Genomic DNA, 26,225 nt, shown 5'->3' with positions numbered 1-26,225 from the left:
TTTCTGCTGTGGTCTGAAAGAAAAAAATTATTATGCTTTTTAAGCTAATTTATAGCTGCTACAGGAAATGAAAAGAAGGACATAAATGGATGGCCCACTAATATCAAACTGGTCAAGAGCATGGCTTTTATGAGAACACTTAATAATTATTATTATTTTCAGTTTTTAAACAGTAAGAAAAACCAGTTTATTTTACCTTTACTTCCATAATTATTATTGGTATCTCTGTTCCTTTGCCCAGCATTAGGAATGCATCCCATTCCATTTAGCACAGCATGTTCCCATGATAAGTGCTGGAGTTGGACTTTTATCTTTTTTTTTCATAAACTGTTCCATGATCAGATATAATCCAGTTTCACTTGCGTATTTTACCACAAAGTTTTCTTAAATAGTGCAAATGGAAACAAACAAATTGTATGCATGTGCATGCTTTAAATTGAATAACTCTGTCTATAATCAATGGTGACCCATTGCATGAGGACCTCTAAGTGCTGATGTATCTTAATAACTGAATGTGCAAGTCTGAAACTGTTATTAAAGCACAGGGCAGCTATATTAAGGAACCCAAGACTCAGAGAGTTTTGTTAAACCCTGCTTTTTTCTTTTCTTTTTGGTATCTTTGCAGTTAACCCTTGAAAAACAAGCAGAACATAGTCAGGTCTAAAAAAGAATTAGTGTGTTTATTGAAATCAAGATTCATCATATTGCGCTCTCTGACACTCATTTATCTCAGTATTTTACACAATGTAACTCCCTTTTCTTTTTCTCTTTCCACCCTCACTGTTCCTCATTCCCTCTCAATGGCCTGCACAGTGAGAAGATAATAATAAGCATTTGAGATAAGGTCAAGCCAAACCCCAAGGTCAGCATTTCTGGCTGAAGACCATCAGCTTCCTGACATCTGTTTTTGATCTGTTCCTTTTACGTGTCTCAGTCTTCTGTTATTTCCCAAGTATTTTTCCAAAACACCCCTTTCATACAGTTATTACCATTTGCACCCGTACAACAGACAGACTGTGTAGAGGGCAATCTGTCTGGGCACTGCTTAGTGGGAGAAATGTGTATCCTGTCAACCTTTCAATCCACCCACGTGTTTGGGAAAAGAGAGAGAGAGAGAGAGAGAGAGAGAGAGAGAGAGAGAGAGAGAGAGAATAAGTTAAAATAAGAAAACAGTAAACATACAAACAGTTTTAGTAATCACTAGCAAAGGAAGACTGAACTGAACAAGTGAGTCTTCACTACATGTTTACTATCTTTATATGAGATGATCATAATGTTAGTTATAGACGTCTCAAAACAACAGATGAGTAACATTTAATTGGCGATGTGACGCCAACTTTTTGCTTGATGTGTAAAACATATTGTTGAGGTACCATAACAGTCTCTCACATAATACTTTCATTTAGGTATTTAAGTCAGTCTGCTACAAAAGCAATTTTAACAGTAATTTGTTAGTGAAATCTGAAATCCTTCTATGTCAAAAACAAACGAACAAACAAATCACTTAGATTAATAAAAATCAACCAGCAGATCTTTAAGAATGATACAGAGAAAGCGTCAAAAAATCAAACATTAGAAAATAATTATTATGATTTAAAAAGCCCTATGTTTTGTTTCAAATCTAAATTCAGATCTTTTTATGTGTATGACTGTACTAGGTACCACAACCTTTTTAAACTGTATATACAGCACTGTTTATGCATCAATGCTTGGATGTTGTGACTTTGTGGATGGCCAAAAGTACACCACTACATAATAGAGAGCTACAGTGCAAGTATAACATGTAATCCCAGCCTAAATTAGAAACAGACTCTTAATCTCAAGGGTAGCACTGAGATTCAGTCCCAGTTCAAAATGCTAAAATAATTCGATTATTAATTTGAGTGTCCAAGAAACCAATATGAATTTACAGTGTTTTTACTTATAAAACAACCCTAAATATTCTGAAATAATGTGGCAACCAAAACAAATAAAAAAATGTAATGATGCATATTTTTAACACTGTGAGTCATGTCTAATTCTACATACTGATAGATAAATGCATTAGTGTATACAGTACAAACACACGCACACGCACACACACGCAAACTCAACAGCACTAAGAGTTATTAGACATTGCATGACAATATTTTTTCCTGGTCAGTTTCAAGGTGAGCATACACTCATGGTGCGGAACTGAGTCAGAAAAACAGTCCACAATGTTCTTTATTCCTCAAATTAAATGAATGTTCCAACATATCCATCCAGTTTCATTCAACTCCACTGAAAAAAAAATGTCCTCCCAGAAATGCACAGCAATCAAATTGAAGAAAAAAGAAAAAAAAAAAGCCAAAGATTACAGGCATGTTCTCAGAAAGCCTCCCCTCATGTTGAGCTTGATAGATGATTGGGTTATTCCTGTTAATTTTAAGCTTCACACAGATCCATTTCTAAGTATGACTAAATCAGACCGTTTCAGTGAAGTCCCTCCTCGTGAACCCCTTCTGCAAAATGGAAAAAAAAACCCAGTAAAACATTGCTCAAAGACTACTACTGGAAAGACTACTTTAAATATTTAGTTGTACATATTAGACAATCTGCATGAGTGTACAAGTTTGCATATTTTTGCATTAAATATATAGAAAATCATTCAACATTTCCCTTCATTGTCATGAAAAATATTTATACTGATCATATAGCTATTATAATGAGATAGATATTGTGTGTGTGTGTGTGTGTGTGTGTGTGTGTGTGTGTGTGTGTGTGTGTGTGTGTGTGTAAGCATGGAGATTCTTTTTTTTAACCAAATTTCAGTTACTTTTGCTTTTTCTGATATTGTTTATTAGTCAAGTCAAGTCAATTATTATTATTATTATTATGTATTAAATTAACGTTTTTTGCCCTAAACACTCTAAAACCTCACATAATAAGAAAGTCCAGTATTAGACACTGTGGGTCCATGTTATAGCTGTTTGTGTGACCCCATTTGACACGATTGTGTGACCCTGCTGACATGTTTGACAACAACTGGTAACTGTTTTGTTTGAAGATTTCGTGGCTTAAATATGACCTGACACAGTCAATGTGCTGACATTTAGTTGCTTTAATAAGGCACATATAAATAAATAAATCGAAACGTCACGAGGTATGCAAACTCAACTTTATATTCTGGTGAATTTCAGCAGTATCCAATGTCAACTCTAATAAAAAGAAAAAACTTCAACGAATAAAGAAAATTCTTCAATCAGGAATAAAACGTAGAGGAGAAACAGGAGCAAGCTTATTTGTCCACACCCAATGAAGCCCCTATAGCACTGAAGGCAGATATTACACAATCCTGCACTGAAAGGTGTTGGCTATTGTTGAACCATGAAGATTACAACTGCCTTGGCACTAATAGATACTGTAGGCTGCAGAAACTGGGTGGAACAATACTTTGTGCATTCCTCTGTCACATTCCACACACTGCACTTATCTGACCAAAGCCATTATGAGTCAGAGTGCATCATGTGGGAGATGTGCTTAGCGTAGTGTTGACCTAAAACAGTGCCATTACAAACTGCAGAAATTTCTTATTTAAGCACAAATTTGTTTTTTTTAATGCTGTTTGAACACAGTTCATTTCATTCAGTATTCCCTACTCAAAACATTTAAAATAAAACACCTGGGATGTGCTGTTATAATCCATGTAATGCAATGTAAAGCAGTGTTATGATTTCTACCCCATAAATGTTATATTTTTCTATAACAAAACATTCCAGCATGTTTTATTTCATTTCTTTTTTTCTTTTTTTTTTATTAATAACGAATAACTTTTTTTTAGTTTAAAGATAATTTTCTAACTGTGGAACTTAAGGCTGTAGCTATGGATTATTTTAGTAATCGAGTAATCTGGCGATTATTTTTCTTTATCTAAGAGCAATACTAAACATACAGGAGAAAATAAGAGAGGTCTTTCAAAATGAACAAGTAATTAGTTTCCTTTTTAGAAAATCTTAAATTTTATTGCTGAAATTTGCCTACAAGAATATCTGTGAAAACTAAAATGATTTAGTGTATTTAACTGACATATTACATGAAAATGCATATACAAATATATAAAGAAAAATCGTAAATAAAAATATAAAAATAAATTATTTGTGTTTTAGTGTAGAATTTCTGCCAAAATATGGAGAAAATTAATTAAATGAAAAAACAATGCTACAATCAATAGAATCACATGGTATCAAACTAAGCCGCTGATACCAGGAGAGAACTTTTTCTAACACTAGCATGTGGAAAAGACAACATGGTTTCTGGTGGATGCACCAGAAATGTTGGCTTTTTACGAGAAATAAAGTCAGAATTGTAAGGAATTAAGTCGAAATTATGCAAACCTTTTTTTTTTTTTTATGTGGGAGAAACTGGCATGCATAGAATTCGGGCCAAAGAAAAGGATTGGCAAAAGTCGGAATTGAGAAAGAAAAAACCTCGAATACAACTCAAAATTGCAATAAATAAAGTCGCAATTGCGAAAAAAATAAAAACTCATAATTGCAAGAATAAAAAAGTTGAAATTAGGCAAACTTTTTTTTTATATGGTGAAAACAGGCTTCCCAATAAATCTTCTCCTCGCCCACAATGTTTTATATCCATTCCTCCATTTTTCAATCTGCAGCGTCTTTTGGGTTACCTGACCAGAACACTCCAGAGTTTAGCAGGTAGTGCATCAGAAATAATGGTCCATGGGGAAACATAGGGCTCCGTGTGTAATTAAATGGATTAAACGAAGCATCAAGGCAAATAATTAGCATCAATGATTTTTTTTTGTATTCGAATTTCTTGAGGAATCGTTTCAGCTCTAGTGGAATTATTACAAAACAAATCAGTCTGTCGTCATTAAATAAAATGATTAACGGTTTTCTCGCTCACAAAACCTCTCTTTTTCCCTTTAGAAAAAAGTAATATTTCAGAGAACTGCAAAAGTACAAAATCAGCACCTGGCACACAAATCTCTGTGTTGCTAAAGTTTCTACCATAGAAATTACAACAGAATTAACTTATTACTGTAACCCTGTGATTTCCCTCAAAACCAAGCTACTACCAGTATATTAATCTACTGATGAATCTGGAACAAGAACTTAACAAGGCAGAAGTATGATATGCATTCAATCATGTAAGGAAACAAAATTTGCCTTAGTAAAGTCAAATAAAAATGAACCAGTGAGTTGAATATAATTAAATATACAGTAATAAACTAATCTGAAACAATTGAATGTGCCAAGATTCATAAACGTATGTCTATAAAACTGCCTCTTATAGTTTGTTTTGTATGTTTTTAGAAAACATTATAAAACATTAATCATTAACAGGTTTCTAGTAAATTTATTTGGTTTATATAGCTATACAATGTCTAAATTAATATCTCTTAATGCACTTTCTGTTCCATGGTTTTGCAGTTTTCACTGACCTGCTGCATTTCTTTGTCTGAAGAAATTGTTTTTTTATATTCAGACACATAGACCTGTAATATCAATCTCACCTGCTTGAAATCTTTATGGAGCTTGCTGTATACAAACATGTTACACAGCACTGTGGAGGCGGCCTTAGCTGCCTTCACCTTTCCTGGACTGAGACACAGAAGGAAAGCAGAAACATGAGAACCAGCAACATGACAGTACACAGGACAATTTAGCTAAATAATGAATAAGTCATATAACATGATAGTGCAGGAGAAGGAGTGGGGGAAAAAGGCACAAACAGAGAGAAGCTGGAGAGTAAAGTGTACCGCAGTTCTAGAGAAACTAAAATTGTTGCATAGCAGTTGAGTGTTTTTATGTCCTGTTCATATTTTTGGGTCCTGAATTCATTTTCTTTATGGCTGATTGCACTGAAGTTTTATTGGACAAACCCATTTTCAAATTGAAATTTCGCAACCATGTCACACTCGGATGCAGTGCTGGAGTTGGTGTCTCTAAAGTCATAAGTGCTTCTTCATTAAAATAAATAAATGATCTTGACCAATGTTGTCTACCTGGTTTCATTGAAAGCCTCTCATTATAGTACTTAGAAAAAGAGACTCAAATTATAACAGGAGAGCAGATTGATATACATGCCATCATTAAATAAAAAAAAGAGCAGAAATGATTATGTTCACCCTCTGAAAATAAAATGTCTGAATCTGAATGACAATTCTACAGTCCAAATTTATTTTTAAAGCTTGTTTTGCTGCTTTCCTGCTTGTAACCAGTACACATTATGCTGGTCATGTTGACCAGCTATGCTATTTTAAGCATTTTTTTCCTGTTGTTTTCCTCGTCAGGTTTAGTAAGCACTATGTTTACATCTATGCGTTTTGTTAAATGCTATTTAAACCAAAAAGTAACCTTTCAGTATATATCATTGTATTTTAAAGTAGGGTTACTTCTATAGAAAAAGCAACAGTACTTTAGCATCATTTAGCTTAATACTTATTATGTCCAATACCAAAAGAAGCACACAAGTAAACCCGAAAGGCAAATATTTGAATTTTACATTTTAGCAAATGTATGAACTTAGCAATGAAATAGGTATTCATTATTAATGTTACATTTAAAACACCATGTATGTTGATTTGTGTCCCATTTTTAATCCTAAATAAGATAAACAGTTTCAATGTTTGATACAATCTGTTGTTGTGCTGGGTATAATCTATAACTTGTTTTTAACTGTTATGTTGTTTTGCCGATAAACAGGAAACTGACAAAACCTTGGCTCATTAGCTGGATCAGACAAACCGTTGAACACTTTGAACCGATGCATCTTTTTCCCTTTTTGTACTTCTGTATTTTACCTCTATCATTTTTTTAGATAAGCCACGTCATACCAGCTAAAGCCTACATCCTTAAATTTGGCCCAGCTGAGTTCCACTTCAAGCTACAAATAACTAGCAAATTGATTCCTGGAAATCTGTACATAAGTAAATATAAACCCATGCCCACAAGATAATATTTAATCTTAACCTTATTTGAACAGGAATATGCTCTGTAAGACGGATTAGTTTGCCTTCATCTACCTGTTGTCATGAGACATCTTGATTCCAACCAATTTGGGCAATCCATCAAAGTAAGTCACATCTCTTGCAGCCAGTGAACTCCCCATGACCAGATTGTTGAGAATGCCACAGATGTTGACCACCACTTCACTGGATGGCTCTTTCTGATGCCCATCACTTGGCAGTTTGGGCACCAGGATATTCACCACTTTCGTAGCTAAAGTAAGAGAAAAATAAATATAATGTTACGGCAGAGTTTGTAACAGATGAGGAAAGATTTTCAGTGCTAAACTAGATATTTATAACAGAATAAATGGAGAAACAATAACAGGGACAGCGCATGTAGGACGTTTTGCAGACAAAGTGAAGGAGGCGAGATTGAGATGGTTTGACATGTGCAGAGGAGGGACATGGGGTATATCGGTAGGCGAATGCTGATGATGTAGCCACAAGAAAGAAGGAAAAGAGGAAGGCCTTGGAGGAAGTTTATGGATGTGGTGAGGGAAGACATGCAGGTAGTTGGGTTGAAAGAGGCAGATGTAGAGGACAGGGGGGTATGGAGCCGGATGATACGCCTAATGGGAGAAGCCGAAAGAAGAAGCAGAAGAAGAAGAAGAAAAGAAAAACAATAAAATGGCAGCCAGTCAGAAAGTAGGGGACACTTGGTAAGAATGATCCAAGTGGGTTAAGACAGAGCATGCCATGGAATGGTGTTAAAGATGGAGTTCTATAGATTTACATTTTAAAAAGTACAGAATTTAACATTCCTAAATGGCTTTATCTGATGCAGTGGTTCTATGTTTGTGCAATTCAAACTTTCCAGCATATGGTTTTGAGTAAAAAGAAAAAGGAAAAAAACAAGAAAATGAAACAAAAAGAAAAAAAAGCCAGTTTGGCTGTTTAAAGCACAGGGTTGTGTAATAAGGAAATTACAGAGCTCTGAGTTAACACCCCCCACCCCAAAAAAAAAAAAAAACAGTAAATGAAAGTGTGAGATAATAGAGAAAGTGCAAGAACATTAACAAAATGAGACTGGTCTCTTTGTAATGATATGTAGTGTTGTACAACAAATGGATACAAAACAAGGAACTATATTTACAACGACAGACTTTATGATATTTTCTATTATCACTCTTTGTTGTAAGCAAGCAAAACTAAACCAACGAAAATCTAAGATAATCATCTGAGGAATCTAGCACGTCCACTGGTGCCTGGCACTAACCCATATCTGCCTTGTCCTTGCAGTGCCGGGACAGATTTCTCAACAGGCCGGTGAGAGAACGCAGCTCAGCATCGGTTGGAGTTCTTAACTGATCCATAATCACAGGCAGCATCCTCTCCTGCTCCAGGGCTACACGACTCAACACCGACGCCCACTGAGACACAAAGACAAAGAGTGACAATATCAGAAAAAGAGAAAACTTACGGTTATTAGGGTAATGTTCTCAGAAGGAAGAAGAAAAACGGATAATAGATAAATAACATAAAAGAAAATAAAAACTGAGATAAGGCATTAAAAAATGGAAGTAAATTCCAAGGAACAAGGAATGCCAAAAATGTGTTCTGGGGTGGTGGTGGGGGTGGGGCAGGTAATACTCACATTTTGTCCACTTTCCTGACATAGTTTACCTTGCAAAAAGCATGTCCTCAAGACATCGTTGAACATTCACAGAATGCTTCAAGAACGAATTTGTGCTACTGGCCACAGGAAAACATACATCCTATTTTGTACCTAATCAAATGCCTCTTGTTAGCAGAATACATGGTGCCCTGGAAACCACTCAGAGATTAAATTCTGTAATGCACAATGTAATTAACCTTTAATCTAAAGTGTACTCACAAATCTTCCACTAAATAAGTATACTAAACTAACTATTCCGGGACAACTAAAAACAACAGTGTACATTAAATGCTGCAAAAAACATCCAGTGAGTAGTAGATCTACTTTGATGAAACAGATCAGAGACAGTTTGAGCAGGAAGACAATAAGACATAAGATAAGATATCTCATATAACCACTTTTTTACAACTGTGGTAAGCAAAAAACCTCACAAGGGTTTTATTTTTATCATGCCCATCAGCAATGCTAGTGTGACAGAGAGTAGCATAGTAGGACTGGTGTTAAATACAAGAATCTCAAACCTTAGAGGAGCTAAAGGTCAGTTTTTGATGTTAGTGCTTAAAAAAAGAAGTTGTTTTATTTCTCACTCACTACTATCAAGTAAAACACAAAGACAACACAAAGAGCAAATGTTGGAATTAGAAATACCAAAACACAGGCTGCCTATACACAAGGCAGAATCTTGGCTTGGATTGTTATCAATCTACAAGATAGCAAGCCTGAGAGGAGTTTTAGAATGAAATTTGAAGCTTCGGAAGCTGATCTGTTTAAGCAGTGGGTAGACCAGGAGTTGAAATAGCTGAACAAACTAAAGGATTAAAGTGCTGCCGCAACACTCTCTTGTGCAAACAAGAGCTAATTCCCCTTGTACTAATATCAACAGGTATTTGTGCTTCAACTATGTGTGCAATGTAGAAAACAAACAAAACAAACAAAAAAAACTAACAAAAAAGTCAACTCAGGTGTTAAGCAGTAACAGGGAAGTGCAGAAGAGAATTCTTAGCACTCAAGAGATATTTTAGAGATTGTAGGGAAGCAGAGGAGTGATGTCTGACCCGGCCTTCTCCTGCTGTGATGTTCTGTAAGGCTCCAGCTGCAGCTTCGCGGGTAGCACTGCTGATCTCGTAGTTTTGCAGCACTTGATTATATAACCCGACTATCTGAGGATGCCAAAGCCACTCAGCTCCCTTTGGTACTCGAGCTACTTCAGACAATGTAGCCAACTCGTGGTTCCTCTTCTGCAAGACAAAAAACAACCATGAATTGTAAAAATCTGAGTTAAAGCATATAAGTACAAATAAATAAATGTATCAAATATTGAGTTAGATTCTGCAACATTAGTATTTTTCATTTGTTTTTTTTTTTATTCACACAGCTGTCACGCACATCCTTTGTCTTCTTGCTCTGTGGATTGAAGCAGCCGATGGTGTCTCTTCTATGTGTATCATGAGCTCTTGATGGACCCTCTAAACGCTGCAGTACTGATGTGGGGATCTCACAATACAGCTGGTAGGACAGGTTTCTCAGGACACACACACAGTTCTCTACACCCTGCATTATGTGAGAAACACAGAAATAGTATGTGAAATGGGTGGACTATTTTTGCAACTTTATTTTTTTTTGCATAGAATTATTTTTTTCTTTTCTCCTTTTTAATTATTTTTTTTCTTAAAATTAGGACACTAAGTCATACACTGACTCTCAGACCGAACCTTGTTCTCAACCTTGCCCTCCTGTAGAGAGTTCTGTATGTATCCTACAAGACATTCCACAAGGCCTCGAGTGTCTCTCATCTGCTGCCTGGTCCTCCCATTCACTGAGCTCAGGTTTCTACCAAGGGAATGGAAGAAGTCAGGATACGTAATATGGTTTGCATACATTAACTGTTTTGACTATGCAAAGTAAAGAGGTGGTTGTGGTTTACAGTGCAATGCAGATAACTGTCTATGTACTGAAATCATCAGCATGGTTTACTATTTATACACACATACACAGATTTTAATGGATCTTTTTAATATTGCTTAAATATACACATGTACAAACACACATACCAGAGCTTTATCAAAGTGCATTGAGACCTTTTGTTTGAGGTGTGGATGTCCTGTTTTTATGGAAACTTTGTGCAAAACACCTAAAATTATCACACAGCAGTTACTTTGTTGATTCCTCTTCAAATTTACACACAATGAAGCCTCAAAAGGCCAATTATTTTCCATTTTAACATTCTCTGCCTTAAAATCTCTTTTAAAAATCTGTTTTAAATGTTTCAAAACAATGCTTCCTTAAATTATCACAGATTTTGAGTGTGGTCTCAGACTTTTGAATATAATTATAATGTAAAATAATTGAATTAATTCCTGAGTCCTAATATCATATTATGCATTTTATGCCTTATATAATTAATCTTTGAATTGTAACATAGAGCTATACCATATACAGGGAGTTCAAATCTTTGCACTTCACAGTAGATTGTTTGTTGGTGTACCTAAGACAGCCTGTAGTGTTGTAGAATATATCCATTTCTGACTGGCTCTGCTGGATAACTGCAGAGTCTCCACTGCCAGACAGAGGAATAAGCACTCGTTCGGTCAACTCGGCTAGACTTTCCCTTGCCAGCTTCTCCTTCAGACTGTCCTTAGACGACAAATTCCACAAAATACCTATAGCAAAAAAAACAAAAAAAAACAAACAAACAAAAAAAACTATATTAAAAATGACATCAGCATTTTTCATTTCTGCAAAACAACATTAATGTACTCTACATATTCTGTATTCTTGCATTATCTATTTGACTCATGGTAACCTTTCTGGCAGTACATACATTTTTACATATAATAGATAACAGACCGGGCCATAAACATTGCTATATCACTTAGCAACCGAGAAAAGAATGGCAAAGAATTTCAAGTCCTATTTACTGGGTGAGGGGTTGGAAAAAGGGGGGGTCCCACAGACACAAAGGAGAACTATGGAAGGAAAATGGCCACAAAACCTTAAACGACTTACGAGCTGGAACGAGTCCAGAGAACACACCAACCATTTTCAATCTCTTCCATTCTTTCTCACTGGGTTTCTCTTACCTCTACCTTTCTCAGGATACACTCAGTGCTCACATTACAGCAAGTTCACCTGTGGTTACTGCCAAAACTAAAAAAACTAACAAAAAAAAACAACAACTCTACTCTACCTAGCTGTGTTTACCTTTTCAGAACACCATTTAAGTATTCCAGTTCATTCTAAATTTGAGAATCTTTAGACAAGCTACATAAGTACATATAGAATATATATATATATATATATATATATATATATATATATATATATATATATATATATATATATACATGCAATTAATATTAAGTATATTTCATCTTCATATTCTATGTTGATTATGGTTTCACTAATAATAAACATACATTTGCATAAAACATCCATAGTTGCCCATGCCCATGTTGATGAGAGTATGAAAAACTTAAAGTTTTATTAAACTCGTATTAATTTAAGGTACATTTAGCACAGATAATTGTGTAATTAAAATGCAATTAATCACAAGTTAACTCATGACAGTCATGTGATTATAACCAGCTGACAGCCCTAACACCGCTAGTGTTTTACGGTTAGCTTTAAGAATTTCTCTTAAAAAGAGAAAATCCTGACAATTCCGCATATCGAGGGAGTAAATAAATAACAGATGGAAGGAATGAAGACATTTGTTGTAGTATGCTGAAATAAGTTAAGTAGATCATATCTTTAGAAAATAAAATATTTAAATGTAAAACACACACACACACACACACACACACAGACACACAGACACACTTACATACACATCTGTATTACCAAAATGGGGTCAAACAAATGTAAACAATTTAATACAAAAAATTTCAATGTATTTAATATTATTTTAGCAATTTAATTTGTGCGAATTTAATTGATTACTAAATGAATCAATGTAATAAAAAATGTATTGCATTAATTTGATTCTATTTTTATAAAATAATATAAAAACCATAAATTTTGTGTATATATATATATATATATATATATATATATATATATATATATATATATATATATATATATATATATATATATACAGTAATCTGCCGCTTTACCGTGGGTCGAATCTGGCGCCCCGGTTTATCGAGGAATTGCATTTCCCATATAACTAATTTGTTTAGCTGATTTTCCCGGTCTCTTGCATGATAGAGCAAAAAACTTATAGGGAATTAGTTTTATAGAGTTTTATGTTAAAATAATAAAAATTTATAATAAAAATAGAATTATTAATTATAAAATAAAGTCAAATGTTAATACAGAACAGTACTGTATACATAAAATAGCATTTTTGGGTTGGCGTCCGTTTATCAACGTTTTGGAACGTAACACCTCGATAAATGGGGGATTACTGTATATATATATATATATATATATATATATATATATATATATATATATATATATATATATATATATATATATTTATATTTATATATTTATATTTTATTTATATATTTCAATCCCAAGCCCGGATAAATTGGGGAGGGTTGCGTTAGGAAGGGCATCCAGCGTAAAAACGTGCCAAATCAAACGTGCGGAGGATCCGCTGTGGCGACCCCTAACGGGAGAAGCCGAAAGAAAGTTTTTATATTTCAATCTATAATGTACGACACATTATACCTGTAACATTCTTGCAAAGCTCATCATCTGGCTCTTTTAATGCAGAAACCAATTTGCTGATACCCCCAGCCTCAATTAGAGCCGTCTTGTTTTCCATGCTCTCATAGATGAGATTGCGCGTGGCTCCTGTAGCATACCGCTGCACTTCCTGGTTCTCACTGCTGTATAGCTGCACCAGTGCTGGGATCCCCTTCAGGTTTCGTACCTTTGCATGTGCACAAGTGTAAAGAGGTGCTTTAAATTGAAACATAAAATCTTAAGCAAAAGCATGTTTTTTCTGCCAAACTACTGCACTAAAAGCTTCAAAATGGTGACTATGCTGGACACATGCAATGAAGCACATCTGAACATGGCAACCCTAGTGCCAAACATCTGCAAATTAAAAAAGATAAAAGGAAAAGTTTTGGCCTGTTTTTGATATCATGTGCTCTGACGCAGAATGTTTTCCACCCTTAGGGCTTCTGGATTACGATTATGGACACATGGAAAGCATTCCTTGAATTTGATTTCAGTCTGAAGCTAAAAACAAACCATGTTAAAATACTTTTTTTTTAAAGCATTGAAAATAATTACAAAGTTTTAATTTATGCCTCATTAAATTTTACATTAAATTTTACATTAAATTTTACATTAAAAGTCTATTTATAATAATTTTACATTAAAAGTGATAAATAGACATTAAATAAATTACTTATTATTAAAAAATAAATAGGATTTTTGCTATTAAGAGGTGTAGTTGTTAGTATATAAAAATTTTTAGTGGTACAAATAAGGTGGAAAATTATGTAAACAATATGATAAACAAAAAAGTGTAAGCCATCTCAGAACAAGTGCAATAGGTAGCTGAAATAAAAAAGTTTGGAAATCTGCCTTTTTGGAAAATATCTGAAATGTTTGTTTGTATTTGGATCTTGTCAGTCATTTTAAAACATGCCCCCCAACAGCTACTTCACACCCTCATAAACCATTAAACTAGTAGAGGTTGTATGTTTATAGAGTTGTAACTTAGCTTTAAAGCAGTTGGATGTAAAATCCACTAGAAAGTGGTGTCATAACAGCCTTTGCTAATAAAACTTTATGACAGAATGCTGACTCTATTTGAACCTCTGAGTTTGAGGGCAGAGATTTCTGAAACCGTACCGTGTACGTGGTTGTGCACCAAATAAAAAATGGTATATTATCCCACTCATTTAATTATTAGAGTTCTATTTATCACAAATCTTACAAAATGTTATCCTTACAGTATTGCTGCTTTTTGATTTGTTTTGAGAGAGTTGCAGTTGTAGCCAATTCAAACATTGATAACAGGCCAACAATGAGCACCAGTTTGTCTGTTATAGATCACTTTCTTTTACACAACTGGAGAAAGAGGTCATTTGTTTGGATGCCTGGTGCTTTCTGTACAGGTTTCTTAGTGATGTCTATCACTAAGAATCACTTTAACATACACTTTTGATAGAAAATACTGATGTAACTAACACTGTGTTCAAAATGTGGTAAATATTTCCAACTGTTTGAGTATTTATTGTGTTGTCTATTTTATATAACAGTTTATGCATGTTCTAATGAAAAGTGCCATTCAGTGTATCCCATTAACAATTGTAAAATATGGGTGGGTATTTAACAGTGTATGTATGTATGATATTTAATGCATTAATTCAATAGTTGTTATAGAGCTCTAAAAAAGGTGTCCGTATGGATAATGTATATAATGGAAAAAGTATCTATAGATTATAACTGAATGTTGTAATTTGTTAAAATTACAGATTTGTTTACCAGGTCCTTGGCATCATTGCTATGGTAACACTGATGCTGAATGTAGGCGGCTCCGAGTGTTTGCATAGCAATATCTGTTGAGTTGAGATAACTGATTGCAGTCGTCATGTCCAGGCTATGGATCCTGACAATGGGGCAAACACAGGAAAAACAGGAAATTTATTGTTGGAAAGGTCATATAGATCAGACAGTTTTTTCCATTATTTTAACATTCAAAGCCCAAATAAGTAGGCAGTTATTTACAAGATGACAAAAACAAGCAATATGGCCATTACATAAACAATTAACCAATTACATTTGCACAATGGTAATTAGAATGCTGAATCCAAGTTAAGCATATACAGTAATGATTATGAATAAGGATTTTTTACTATACAAGGAACCGTAGGGTCTTACCCTCCAGAAATGTCCCTGCCATCAGCCACGGTATCACTCACATCCACCCCTCGGCCCACACTCTTCAGACTGTGTACTGATCCTGCACGTCTTATCGTATTCGGAAATTGCCCTCCGGCCATTATGGTGCTGCCCCCACCTGATGCCTGCTGCCATTGAATAGTGCTGTTGCCCATCCTCTGGTGCTGCATCTGCCGGTTATTCATGCGCATCAGGGTCCGATGGGCTGGTCCTTTGGAGGAATACTGATGAGCAAGTTCTGCCTCCTTCCATCCTCTGCCAATACTGTCATGCTCTAGTGTACCACTGAGGCTGCGTCTCATAGGAGATACAGCGGGCAACGGACTATGGCCGTAGTAGGATTGATGCTCAGAGGAGCTCATACCCTCAGGAGTTACCCAGTTACCCCTGGGAAAAGGCTGCCCTTGAAACTGCAAACCTGCTTCTTGCTCCTCTCGATTGACCTGGCCAATACTATGCCCTCCATTGTAGGAGACATCACAATATCGGTACGGGTTGCCCACAACAGCTGGTACAGGGGTGCCAATGCTGATCCTGCGATGCGTGCCCATTTCCACAGCAGAGCGTGAGCTGAAATCTCCAGTAACCTTATGCAAACGTGGGGTCTAAAATGAGAGCAAGACCATTATAATGATAATACAGTACATTGAATAGTTAAAAACATTCCTAATATTTTTAAACAGATTTATAGTAATATCTGTAGCGCATTTGTAATTAACCCATAGAAAAGGTTCAATAAGCCAATGTAATTTCAAACGACCAAACTACATGCTTATTTCGACCATTTTAAAATTACTTATACTTTCGCTATAGAGTTTGTAAGTAACCCATTAAAAAAAGTTTTGTTGAAAATGTATACATTTGTGGTACATTAAAATTAATTTATTAAGATCTAAATACACAGGATTGGGTAAATTTTTCTGAAGGAAAAATTTGTGGTCAGATTTCAACATTCCAAGGGTGGACACAAGAAAATGTTTTTTTTTTAAATATATTTATCCATTGTTGGATAAAAACACATTAGGTCAGTTTTGGCTCTGATGTTTAGTTTAAACTAAGACCCTTACTGTTAAAATGTGACAGCTATAGTTGTGAATTCACATTAAATAGTGGTGACTTTAAGAAATTATAGACCTGACTTTTCTCAGTACTGGTAAAAAATAAACATAAACATTGTTGTCATAGTAATCAATGGATATTAGGTAAAAATCATTAAATATTCCAACTTAAATGCAAACAAAGCAATACAGTTTTAAAACAATGCAATTTTTCTAAAGCCATACCCATGTACAAGATGACATATCTTACTGTACATATTAATACCTTGTACCTATGCCCAAATGCACCGGTAAGTATGCTTGTTGACTCAATTGCTTTAGATTACCAGGAATAAAACTCATGGGAGGTAAAAACATTTGTAGTCATAGTTTTCTGTTTAATTTATCTCGCAATAGCACACACTTGGCACCTTTACCTGATGTTTGGCAATCATTGCTTTTCTTGGCCCTTCAATTGATGAGATCATAATTTGGGAATGCTCCACATGCTCCCTGAGTTAAACATGTGAAGGAGCTTTACTTCACCTTCTAAACATGGATTTGGCAGAAGAACGTCAAATATTACACCAGCATGGGGAAGAGGTGTAGCCACAAAGTATGGCAATGTGGAGATTGTCATGAGGTTAACAAATGCCTATTTGTAAATTGAACTTTTACACTATGGCATGAGTTCGATTAGGTGCTGATTTTCAAACAGTTGTTGCCTTTTTCTTTAAATGAAATTAACATGAAATGGAGATTCTCTGTCCTTATTCCTTAACTGTAAATCTTTGAAAAGGTCAATAGTGACACATGACCTCAATTTGCCCTCTACTTCCTTGACATTTTTTGCATTAAGGGTGCTGCCTCTTCACAAACCTTTTTAGCTTTGAACAAAAACAAAGAGAAACCAAAACCAAAAAGAACCAAAATCCCCAAAAATGAACATAAATAAATACTACATACATTAATTTTAAATTATTGTCTATTGACAATAAAGTTCAAACCATTATGACTGTTTTGCCATAAACTAAATGACCTGAATGTACAGTAGGTAGAAATGCTCATTCATAAAAACATTCAAACATGCATATTATGGAAAATACACTGAAGTGTAAAGATTGAAAGTGTAAGTTAAAAAGTAAGGCAGCACATATTACTGATGTTATGCAGCACTTACTGTTAGTCTGCTGCCTGTCTTATAGTTGATTCCAGCTCCTTGACTGTTGTACCTCTTCATGGATATGCTGCTATATTCTACAACATGGAAAGAAAACAAAAACAATAATGGAAGACTTACTTTTCTATTCCGACAAGATTTTTTTTTTTGCCAAAGGAACCACACTGACCCTGAATAAATATTGACCCAATGAGACACTGAGTATGCCTTCATTAAGTTACTTCAGTCATTCAAACAGATCAGGTTTTCAATTTGACCAAAGTATCTCTACATCCCACTCTGCTGTGAGAAGTTAATATGATGTCCACATTCGTTAACTATGCATGACATCAGAGGTAAGCACCCCCCAGCAAGCGAATGGAATTTTTAGCGAAGTGATGGAGAACGGGTCTGCTTACATCTCAAAAACAGCATAACAAAACAACCCTTATTCCTTAACAGGAGAATTCTAGGATATATCTTGGGTTACTTCAGTTTACATGTGCACACACATCTGCACGCCAGTACACCTACACCCGCAAGCCAACACTTTCTTTCTTACTCCTAAATCAACCAAAAAAAAACATTTCAGGGGTTGACTGGGTTTTAGAAACGATGAACTCAACTGTAAAGAAATCAAAGCTAGAATGTGTTGATAGTGAAAACTGTTGAGAGTGTGGGAGGAGGACCACTTACCAGACTTGTTTGCTTCGGAAGCTATAGCAACAATCCAAATTTACCACCGAAATCTACAATAGCAAAATGTTTTTTTCTTCACTCAGATCTAAATAACGGCCCAAAAACGTTTTAAAGATTGGAAATGGAAAAATATTTCGAATACCACAGATCTTGTGTAAGACTTTAGGAAATTATCATTGTATGCAAACAAAGAAAGACAGATTGCATATGAAAGTATTGCAAATTAAAAGCATACAAATTGGAATTTTTCAGTCAAAAAAAGGAAAATGCTGTGCTGATCTACAATGCACAATTGTCTATAGTCAGCGGAGTTGGCATGTCCAAAAGGTTTGAACAAAAAATCAAAGAAAAAAATATTTTTTGGCTGACAGGAACAAAATGTTTTCCTGCTATTATATCCCCATCTTCCTCAAGGTTAGGTGTGTTCTGAGACGATTCTGAGATGATTCTCTGCTCACTATAGTGGTTATTTGAGTTACTGTGGTCATCTTGTCAGATCAAAACTGTCTATGCATTCTTGTCTGATCTCTCTTATCACCAGTTTCTATTACAGTGGTTGGTGAGTATATATGAACCTCACTGGTAGATGACAAATAGAACATTTTTAATTTGAAAGAAAAGTGTTGATAAATATAAGAACATATATATATTTAATGTCTGTATATATTTAAATATTAATAATATTAATAATCTTTTATTATTTGTAATTGTTAAATGTTTGGACAAAGTTAGCACATAATAACAGGGTTAAAAAAACAACAACTGTGAGTTCTTTTTTCAACCTACACAGCAATGAAGAATAAATTACTTGTGCCCATCTAGACTAAAGGAAACAGCTCAATATTAATCCAACAACGTAGATCATTCGACACTGGTGATCTTTGCTGAGAGTTCATGAAGTTTGCCAAGAGTGTGAAGCCGAAACACTAAATTTAAAAACTATCGCTGAAAAATATTAACAAAACTGTTTTCAATACTTTTTAAAGAAAACATTGTTATGCATTTTTCCCTTTTTTCTTCCCCCAAAACAAAATGAGTCAACCAAAAAATCCCCACAGCTCCAAATATTGTTTGAGGCGACTGCACAATGACAGATACATTTGTTTTGTTCATTTTTGTCGATACGTTGTTGTTCCAAAAAGTTTATAGTAAGTTGTTTACATTTTTATCCTGGAGCTTACCTTGACACAAATAAAATAAAGGGGTTGCTGAGAGAGCTCAATTTTCTTTATGAAACAATAAAGCCTTGGGGCAAGGAGCTAAGCTTGTTGTGAATCTAGTCAGAGTTAGCTTTCTCCTGAAATTGGAACATCTGGTCTTCTTCAAAATGCCTTGGCGTGACCAGGGCACAAAGATCTGAAGCTTACAAGCTGCTTGTCTTCTCTGGTTCTCAATCCTTTCAATAAACCTTTTAGTCAAGATCTACAAGCAGTATGTAAGAATGTGTTAGTCACTCCCATTCTCAGACAGATCTGGAATATTTCAGATTCAATGCATCCGCTTTAACGCATAGTGATTATGCAACACCGTTATTAATGGTTAATGGCCCTATATTCACTCAGTAACATCACATTCATAGTTCTTTTGTTCATGGACCGGAAATTCCTTACTGGATTTTCAAAAGAGGCAAACAAAACGAGCCCAGTTCTTCTCATGAAAAGCGCAATAAGGGAGGCTATTGTCTGACAGCTGGACTGCTAAAGCTGGAAATGTAATAATAAATCTACCGAAGTAAATAATGAAGCGGATGCAATTTTTTCCAGCATCGTCATGGCAAACTAACAGTAGCCTGATAAATGTGAAGGAGTATTACACCAAGCCCTGCTATATCTGTCAGCTATATCACACAGTGCTGAATCAGAGAGTTGAAGAAGTTCAACACTGCACAGCTTCCCACTTAACCAACAGTCTAAAAACAGGAGCATGTTACTGATATCACGACCTGGATAATGATTCAGGAATGTCTCTAACACAGGAGTCATTGATTCAAGAGGAGTGACCACTGAACAGGTCATTCTGGGGCTGTCTGAGAAAATAAAAAGTGCTACGTACAAAAGAATACACCAGCATTTTCAACATAATGTCCATCTTCACTGTCTGTAGTGCAATTATCTCGAACTTAGAAATCACTGTGCTTAGAAAAAAAAAAAAAAAAAAAAAAACTATTCACTCAAAAATAAATTTGACTCTAAGCATTTGAATTTACCCTGAGCCACACTGGTAAGACCTAACCGCAAATATTTTAAATAAAAAAAGTAAAAATTCATAGTTCTTCATCCTTTGTTCACGATTGTTCACGATTTAGGTAACTGTCATGGTTTCTATCTTTTGGATTGCTGTTCCCATGAAAGCACACACTTTTAGTATATGCTCATGTTTTGTTTTGAGGTCTAGTCCTGTCTGCACCCAATCATATATTTACTTTTGCTATCTAATTGTATTAACCTGTTCTGTGTTTCTCCTTGCTTTTTACCATGCATTACTGTACATTACTGTTTCATCCGCTGTAAATCAAAATCAAATTTTTGGAATAAAAATTTCCGTTTTGATCCTAGTTCTCTTTTCCATTTTCTAGTTCCTTAATTTTCAGATTTTCTGGTTTTGAGCCTAGTTTCCATTCTACATTTCTTATTTTAGATTATCCCTGGCTTACTTGGCCTGTCTTGCCTCACTATGGCCTCTGTTTATGTTTGTGCATTTGCCTACAACAAAGCTCATATCAAGTTTACACACTTGCATCCTGCCGCACTGCTTATAACAGGTCTCTGCTATTCACTGCTGTTCTCTTTCCTGTTCTTCTCATGCCAAAGTGTTGAGGAAATGTATTCAAGACCCTAAGTATAGTTCTCTAGTCCTTTGTTTCATGGTACTTTGTTGTTGTTAAATATGCACAATAAAAGGAATGTGTGTTGGTGTACAACTTGGAGGACGATAATCCGTAGGTTTTTACAAATTACTATTCTCAAGTCTGTTGACTCCTTCCTTAGCAGACAGAGTAACTTTATAATTGTATAATTTCAGAACATTTTGTAAACCGTCAGCCTCTTATATTACAAGGAAGGATAGAAAGCTGTGTTTTCTGGGGCTGTATAAGGTACACTGGTTAGTGCCCATACTGACTAACATCAACAAAAGGCCTTAACTGTAGCATGCTACCAGTAGAGATATAACTACTGCTGACTATTCATTATTCTTACTTTGAAGCTGTGTGGCCACAGCGGGAGGGATAGAAAACACAGACACAGCTGCGTAGCCCTTTATGCATAAATAAGCTTAGTCACCTAGTCTCCAGAACCAGCAAAATGCCATGACAACATTGGCTAGTAGATGATGTGGTTACAGACATAAGCCAAAAGCGGAGGAGTTTCTGATCAGTGAAAGCCACAGTAACCAAATGGGATAAAAATACAGAAAGTCCTTGATGGTGCTTTGTAGCTTTTCTATTAACGCCATAGTGAGAAAGATCAACAAAGATCGACATAAAACACAATGATTTACCCATAGGATTTGTAATAATCACAGCTTATGACTGGAAGTCCGGTATTAGCCATAACACTGTGACTCCACGACTCATAACTATGATGAAAACCCAATAATTATCTTTCAAGCTTTTCTTTCCATTCTGAGCTGCTGATGTTTAGGAGCCCGTTTTGAAGATAAGCCCTTTGAAATGCTTTCAGGGTTTTGGAAAAAGATACCTGCTTATAGTTTAATAAAAGTAAAAAAATATAGTTTTAAACTAATAACAGCAATATGTAAAAACGGTCAATGGTACAACCATATTTCTTTTTCTTCTTTTTAAATGAAAGCATAACTACAACCACCAACACTTTCCATCATTTTAACCTACATTAGAGTATCACCCAGAACCTAAATGAACCTGGACTAAATCTTCTTATTAACCAGTTTGCTTGGGGAAAACCTTCTTTCATCTCTGACCATTGTATTTTAATCAAACAGGACTTCCACGTGTCAGTGCATCCCCCAAACCTCCTCCAGAGCGTATAACCAGGACAACTAGCTGTTTCCTCAGGACTGAATTCAACCATAAAAACAATATACTTTGCCTAATGACCCTGATGCTTGCAGTAAAAATCTATTTAACACATTTACTATTTGTTACAGCATACAGTTATAGAAGGTCAATGACTCATAATTACCCTATCCGGTGTCACCCAGAAAAGGGTGGGATCCCTTTTTGAGTCTTGTTCCTCTCAAGGTTCCTCTCTTCCTCTTGTTTTTAAAGCAAGTTTAAATATATATCCATATGTCTGTTAAGCTACTTTGTGACAATGGCCATTGTTAAGAGCCCTATATAAATTATATTAATTGACAACATTTCGAAAAATTCATATTTTGGTCCTATTAAACATAATGTGTTTACTAAATTTTTAATCCCAACAAAAGTAAGAGCACACTGAAGCACAGTATTTTGTGATACAAAACAAGCTAGGAACAATGCTTTATGACCAGTGAGACCTAGGCCTCACTGGTCATACAGGCTGAAGAATAAATGAAGGACGTAAATCCACATGGCATGCAGCCGAATTCAAAAGAGCTGCCATCCTGGTTAAGAAAGTATACAATACTATGTGGGTTTTATTTCTAACATGGGGCTCAGTTGCTCCTGGTGGTTGAAATAATCTCCACAAATGCAGCCCTGATGTTTACGAAAATCCTACAGGCAGTACTCCCAGCAACAGGAGACATCGCAGTGGAGTGTGGTAGCTGAATAGGTCTGTGAATACAGATGAAAAGTTAAGTTGCCTGCTATTGCCTGAGTGTGGCAAGAGAAAAACCCTACAAATCAACTGCTGCCAGTACTGGATTTGGATAGGTCTTTAAACAAAATAATGACCTCCTCCTGCAGTCTAAAACATCAATCAGAAATACTGAGGCCACCTTTTAGGCATCCTCATCTACATTTTCTAGATTTAATAGTGATCAAGTCATTCGAATTCGAATCAAGTCATTCGAATCCATTGAGGTAAATGAAGTCTTAAGCTCAAAACTACTATTTTATATACACAAAAAAATAAAAAAAATTGAGAAATCTCCAAATTCGAATCATCAGACTCATCATTTGTAATTAAGATATGCTATCAATAGCATTATTCTGACAAAATTGGATTTTACACAACATAGCAGCAGGATAAACTGTCCTGCAACTGACATAGAATCCCCATAGTTTTTGCCAGACCATGGCTTGATCATTTTTTTTCATAGCAAAAGTCGTAAGGCATCTCCACATCATATCGAAAATGATTAGTCACCAAACACAGAAAAGTTCTTCTTATTTCCTAAGTCTGTTTGGAGTCAGGAATTTCTATCTGGCTGTGATCATAGGCCTGAAAGCTGTTATTGGTACTTAACTAGCAAAGAAACAAGTACACAGGAAAGACAACACCCCGGAAAGGAATACAGCCTTATGTTCTTTCATTTTCTCACATAAGCACAGATACTCAAGTAACCTCTAAAAGGATTACAGATTTAGAGCTAGTCCAACTTCCCAAAGACAATAATTTTAAGGGAATTTCCAGTCAGCAGTTTTCTGTTCCTTCCTCTAGACAGGAAAATGAGTCAAAGTTCTTGACTAGGGGAATTATACATTTACTGGTAATGAGTTAGGTAGAGGTAAGTTTAAAAGAAGAATAAAAAATGTTTTCGGGGCTCTACTAAACTGCACACCGTCTAAAAATTTCTAATGTACTGATGGCAGATATATCTGTTTAAATAAATGTAAATTGTTATGTAAAACACTTATCAGGTTTTGTCTTTCGATGTAGTGTGTGTGAGTGCGTAAACATGATAATGTTAACTCTCAAGCTTCATTAAATGACACATGACCCAATTTCCATAGCGAGCTTGAGCCAAGAGGTAAGTGATACCTGCACACGTGCGTGCACACACGCACACACACAAAACTATGTGGCGAATACTACCAAAACACAATAGTCTGGTGTGACCCATTTTACACATTTGTATTTGTAAAGCAACATGATCATATCAGCCTCCTTCCCCAATAATCCATCATGACTTCTTGTGTCTTTTTTTAGTTTATAATACTGTAGATAATAGGGATCAGTCCACTGAAACTGCCTACTTTTAAGACCTGCACTCTTCTTTTAAACACACAGAATTGAATGGATTGTGAACAAAAGCAATAAAATACAGTACATCCCCGCACTACTTCATATACAGGGATCCTGAAGCGCATAGAAAATACAGAAAGTTCGCCTTGATAGCACTTTTCCACTTTTCTATAACGCCGTAGTGAGATATACAAAGATCGACATGAAACACGATGATTTTCCAAACGGCCTGTCGACTGGAACTCTGGTATTAGCCATAACACATAACTATGATGAAAACCCAATCTTTCAAGCTTTTCACCATGACTATCAGCAGTGCCATTCTGAGCTCCTGATCTTTAGGAGCCCATTTTGAAGATAAGACCTGTTAAAAGGATTTTGGAAAAAAGATACCTAGCTGTAGTGTAACAGCAACATGTAAAAACTGTAATTTCTGTAAGTCAGTATAACTCATTCAAATAGCTGGACAGACAAATGTAGTCAAACTACCTGGGAAGATGGACAGCAGATTTCTAACATTCTCTTTTGTGTTTGTACACTTTTGCCAAATATTTGAACAGCACATCATGCAACCAATGATAGTAGAGACAGAGTGAAGGCACACTGTGCATATTTACAGAGACACTGCTTGTGTTTTAATAACTGTTTCCCACAGACAGGTTACTTAACATACAATAAAGTTGTGGAGTTATTATTGTTACTGTTTGTTCCGTAACACAAAACAAACTGTAGTTTTGTATTTATTAATAGAATGTTATGAGAACGAGCAGTGAACTGATGAAGGGAGGAAAAACTTCCTAATGCAACAGCACCACTTTTCCTGCTTGACTGATTGGAATTTAGCTGAACACTTTGCACACATAATCATTGGTGTGGTCACATGGAATTCTAATGGGATAATCACACTGTGACATTGAAATGTGTGTTTTTTTCAGCCTTTTTCTAGAAGTTTCACGTGTTTCTTTTTTCATTTGCACATGCATTCTTATCTTTCCATCACTGCTGTTATGATTATTTTATTACAAAGTTATTACTATTGTTATCATTATAATTACAATTATTTATTTAATGCAGGTTTTTTTTTTACACCTTTAGGAAAAAAGGTGTCTCGTGCAGGTTCACCTGGTGACGCTTTTTCCGCGAGCCGCTGTTGGACCTGCTGCTGCACGCGCTTCTCCTTCGCCTGCCGGTCCACGGTGAGCTCGCGGTCAGTAGGTACCGCGTAGGTGCTCACGGCTGTGTGCGGCTGCAAAGCCGAGAAAAACAACCCCTCAGTGGTGCTCATCTCGAAATGAACTTACTGTCTAATCCGAACAATGACCGGAAAAAATGACCGGAAAAAAAAGGATATTTAGCTACCAAAAAAAAAACTTCCCAAGAAAATCGTATCCGTGCAAGAAAAAAAGTGTTTTAAAGTTAAATAGACAACTTAAATAAGGTCTGATTGATCCTGGGCTTCATGGAGACTCAGACTGTCCACTTCACTTGTGTGTCGCCTTTCTACAATGTAGTGTCCGTTTTCTCCTCTTTGGGTTGCCAGATTGACACATTTAACACCATTGGTCAGGAGAGATTCCCCATCCTTTTGCACACCACTGAACAAAGGTTGATTTTATATATATATATATATATATATATATATATATATATATATATATATATATATATATATATATATATTTAATCAACATTTGTTCAGTGGTGTGCAAAAGGATGGGGAATCTCTCCTGACCAAAGGTGTTAAATGTGTCAA

General features: G+C 35.4%; 1 protein-coding gene across 1 annotated transcript; it reads right to left on the bottom strand.

Annotated features, from left to right (window-relative positions):
- Nucleotides 1-661: 661 nt before the first annotated feature.
- Nucleotides 662-25,986, bottom strand: pkp3b (plakophilin 3b). Its single transcript, XM_046840540.1, has 13 exons — nucleotides 25,595-25,986; nucleotides 17,703-17,779; nucleotides 15,465-16,090; nucleotides 15,069-15,192; nucleotides 13,293-13,497; nucleotides 11,098-11,272; nucleotides 10,325-10,442; nucleotides 9,999-10,163; nucleotides 9,668-9,850; nucleotides 8,214-8,367; nucleotides 7,013-7,208; nucleotides 5,501-5,588; nucleotides 662-2,483 (listed from the first exon to the last, which is right to left on the bottom strand). The coding sequence occupies exons 1-13, from the start codon at nucleotides 25,755-25,757 to the stop codon at nucleotides 2,445-2,447; spliced, it is 2,313 nt and encodes a 770-aa protein (XP_046696496.1). The 5' UTR covers nucleotides 25,758-25,986; the 3' UTR covers nucleotides 662-2,444.
- Between the last annotated feature and the right edge of the window lie 239 nt (nucleotides 25,987-26,225).

The sequence above is a fragment of the Silurus meridionalis genome, chromosome 26 (assembly GCF_014805685.1).
Source record: "Silurus meridionalis isolate SWU-2019-XX chromosome 26, ASM1480568v1, whole genome shotgun sequence".
NCBI classification, from domain to species: domain Eukaryota; kingdom Metazoa; phylum Chordata; class Actinopteri; order Siluriformes; family Siluridae; genus Silurus; species Silurus meridionalis.
This window is presented reverse-complemented; position numbering and strand designations above follow the sequence as displayed.

What these genes read in the sequence shown, in the direction of transcription:
- pkp3b (XM_046840540.1), bottom strand. Translation starts at nt 25,757, where the DNA reads ATGAGCACCACTGAGGGGTTGTTTTTCTCGGCTTTGCAGCCGCACACA. An exon ending in GGCAGGGACATTTCTGGAGG is followed by an intron (nt 15,193 to 15,464) that starts GTAAGACCCTAC and finishes CCCCATTGTCAG; the next exon opens with GATCCATAGCCTGGACATGA. An exon ending in AGGGCAAGGTTGAGAACAAG is followed by an intron (nt 10,164 to 10,324) that starts GTTCGGTCTGAG and finishes CACATAATGCAG; the next exon opens with GGTGTAGAGAACTGTGTGTG.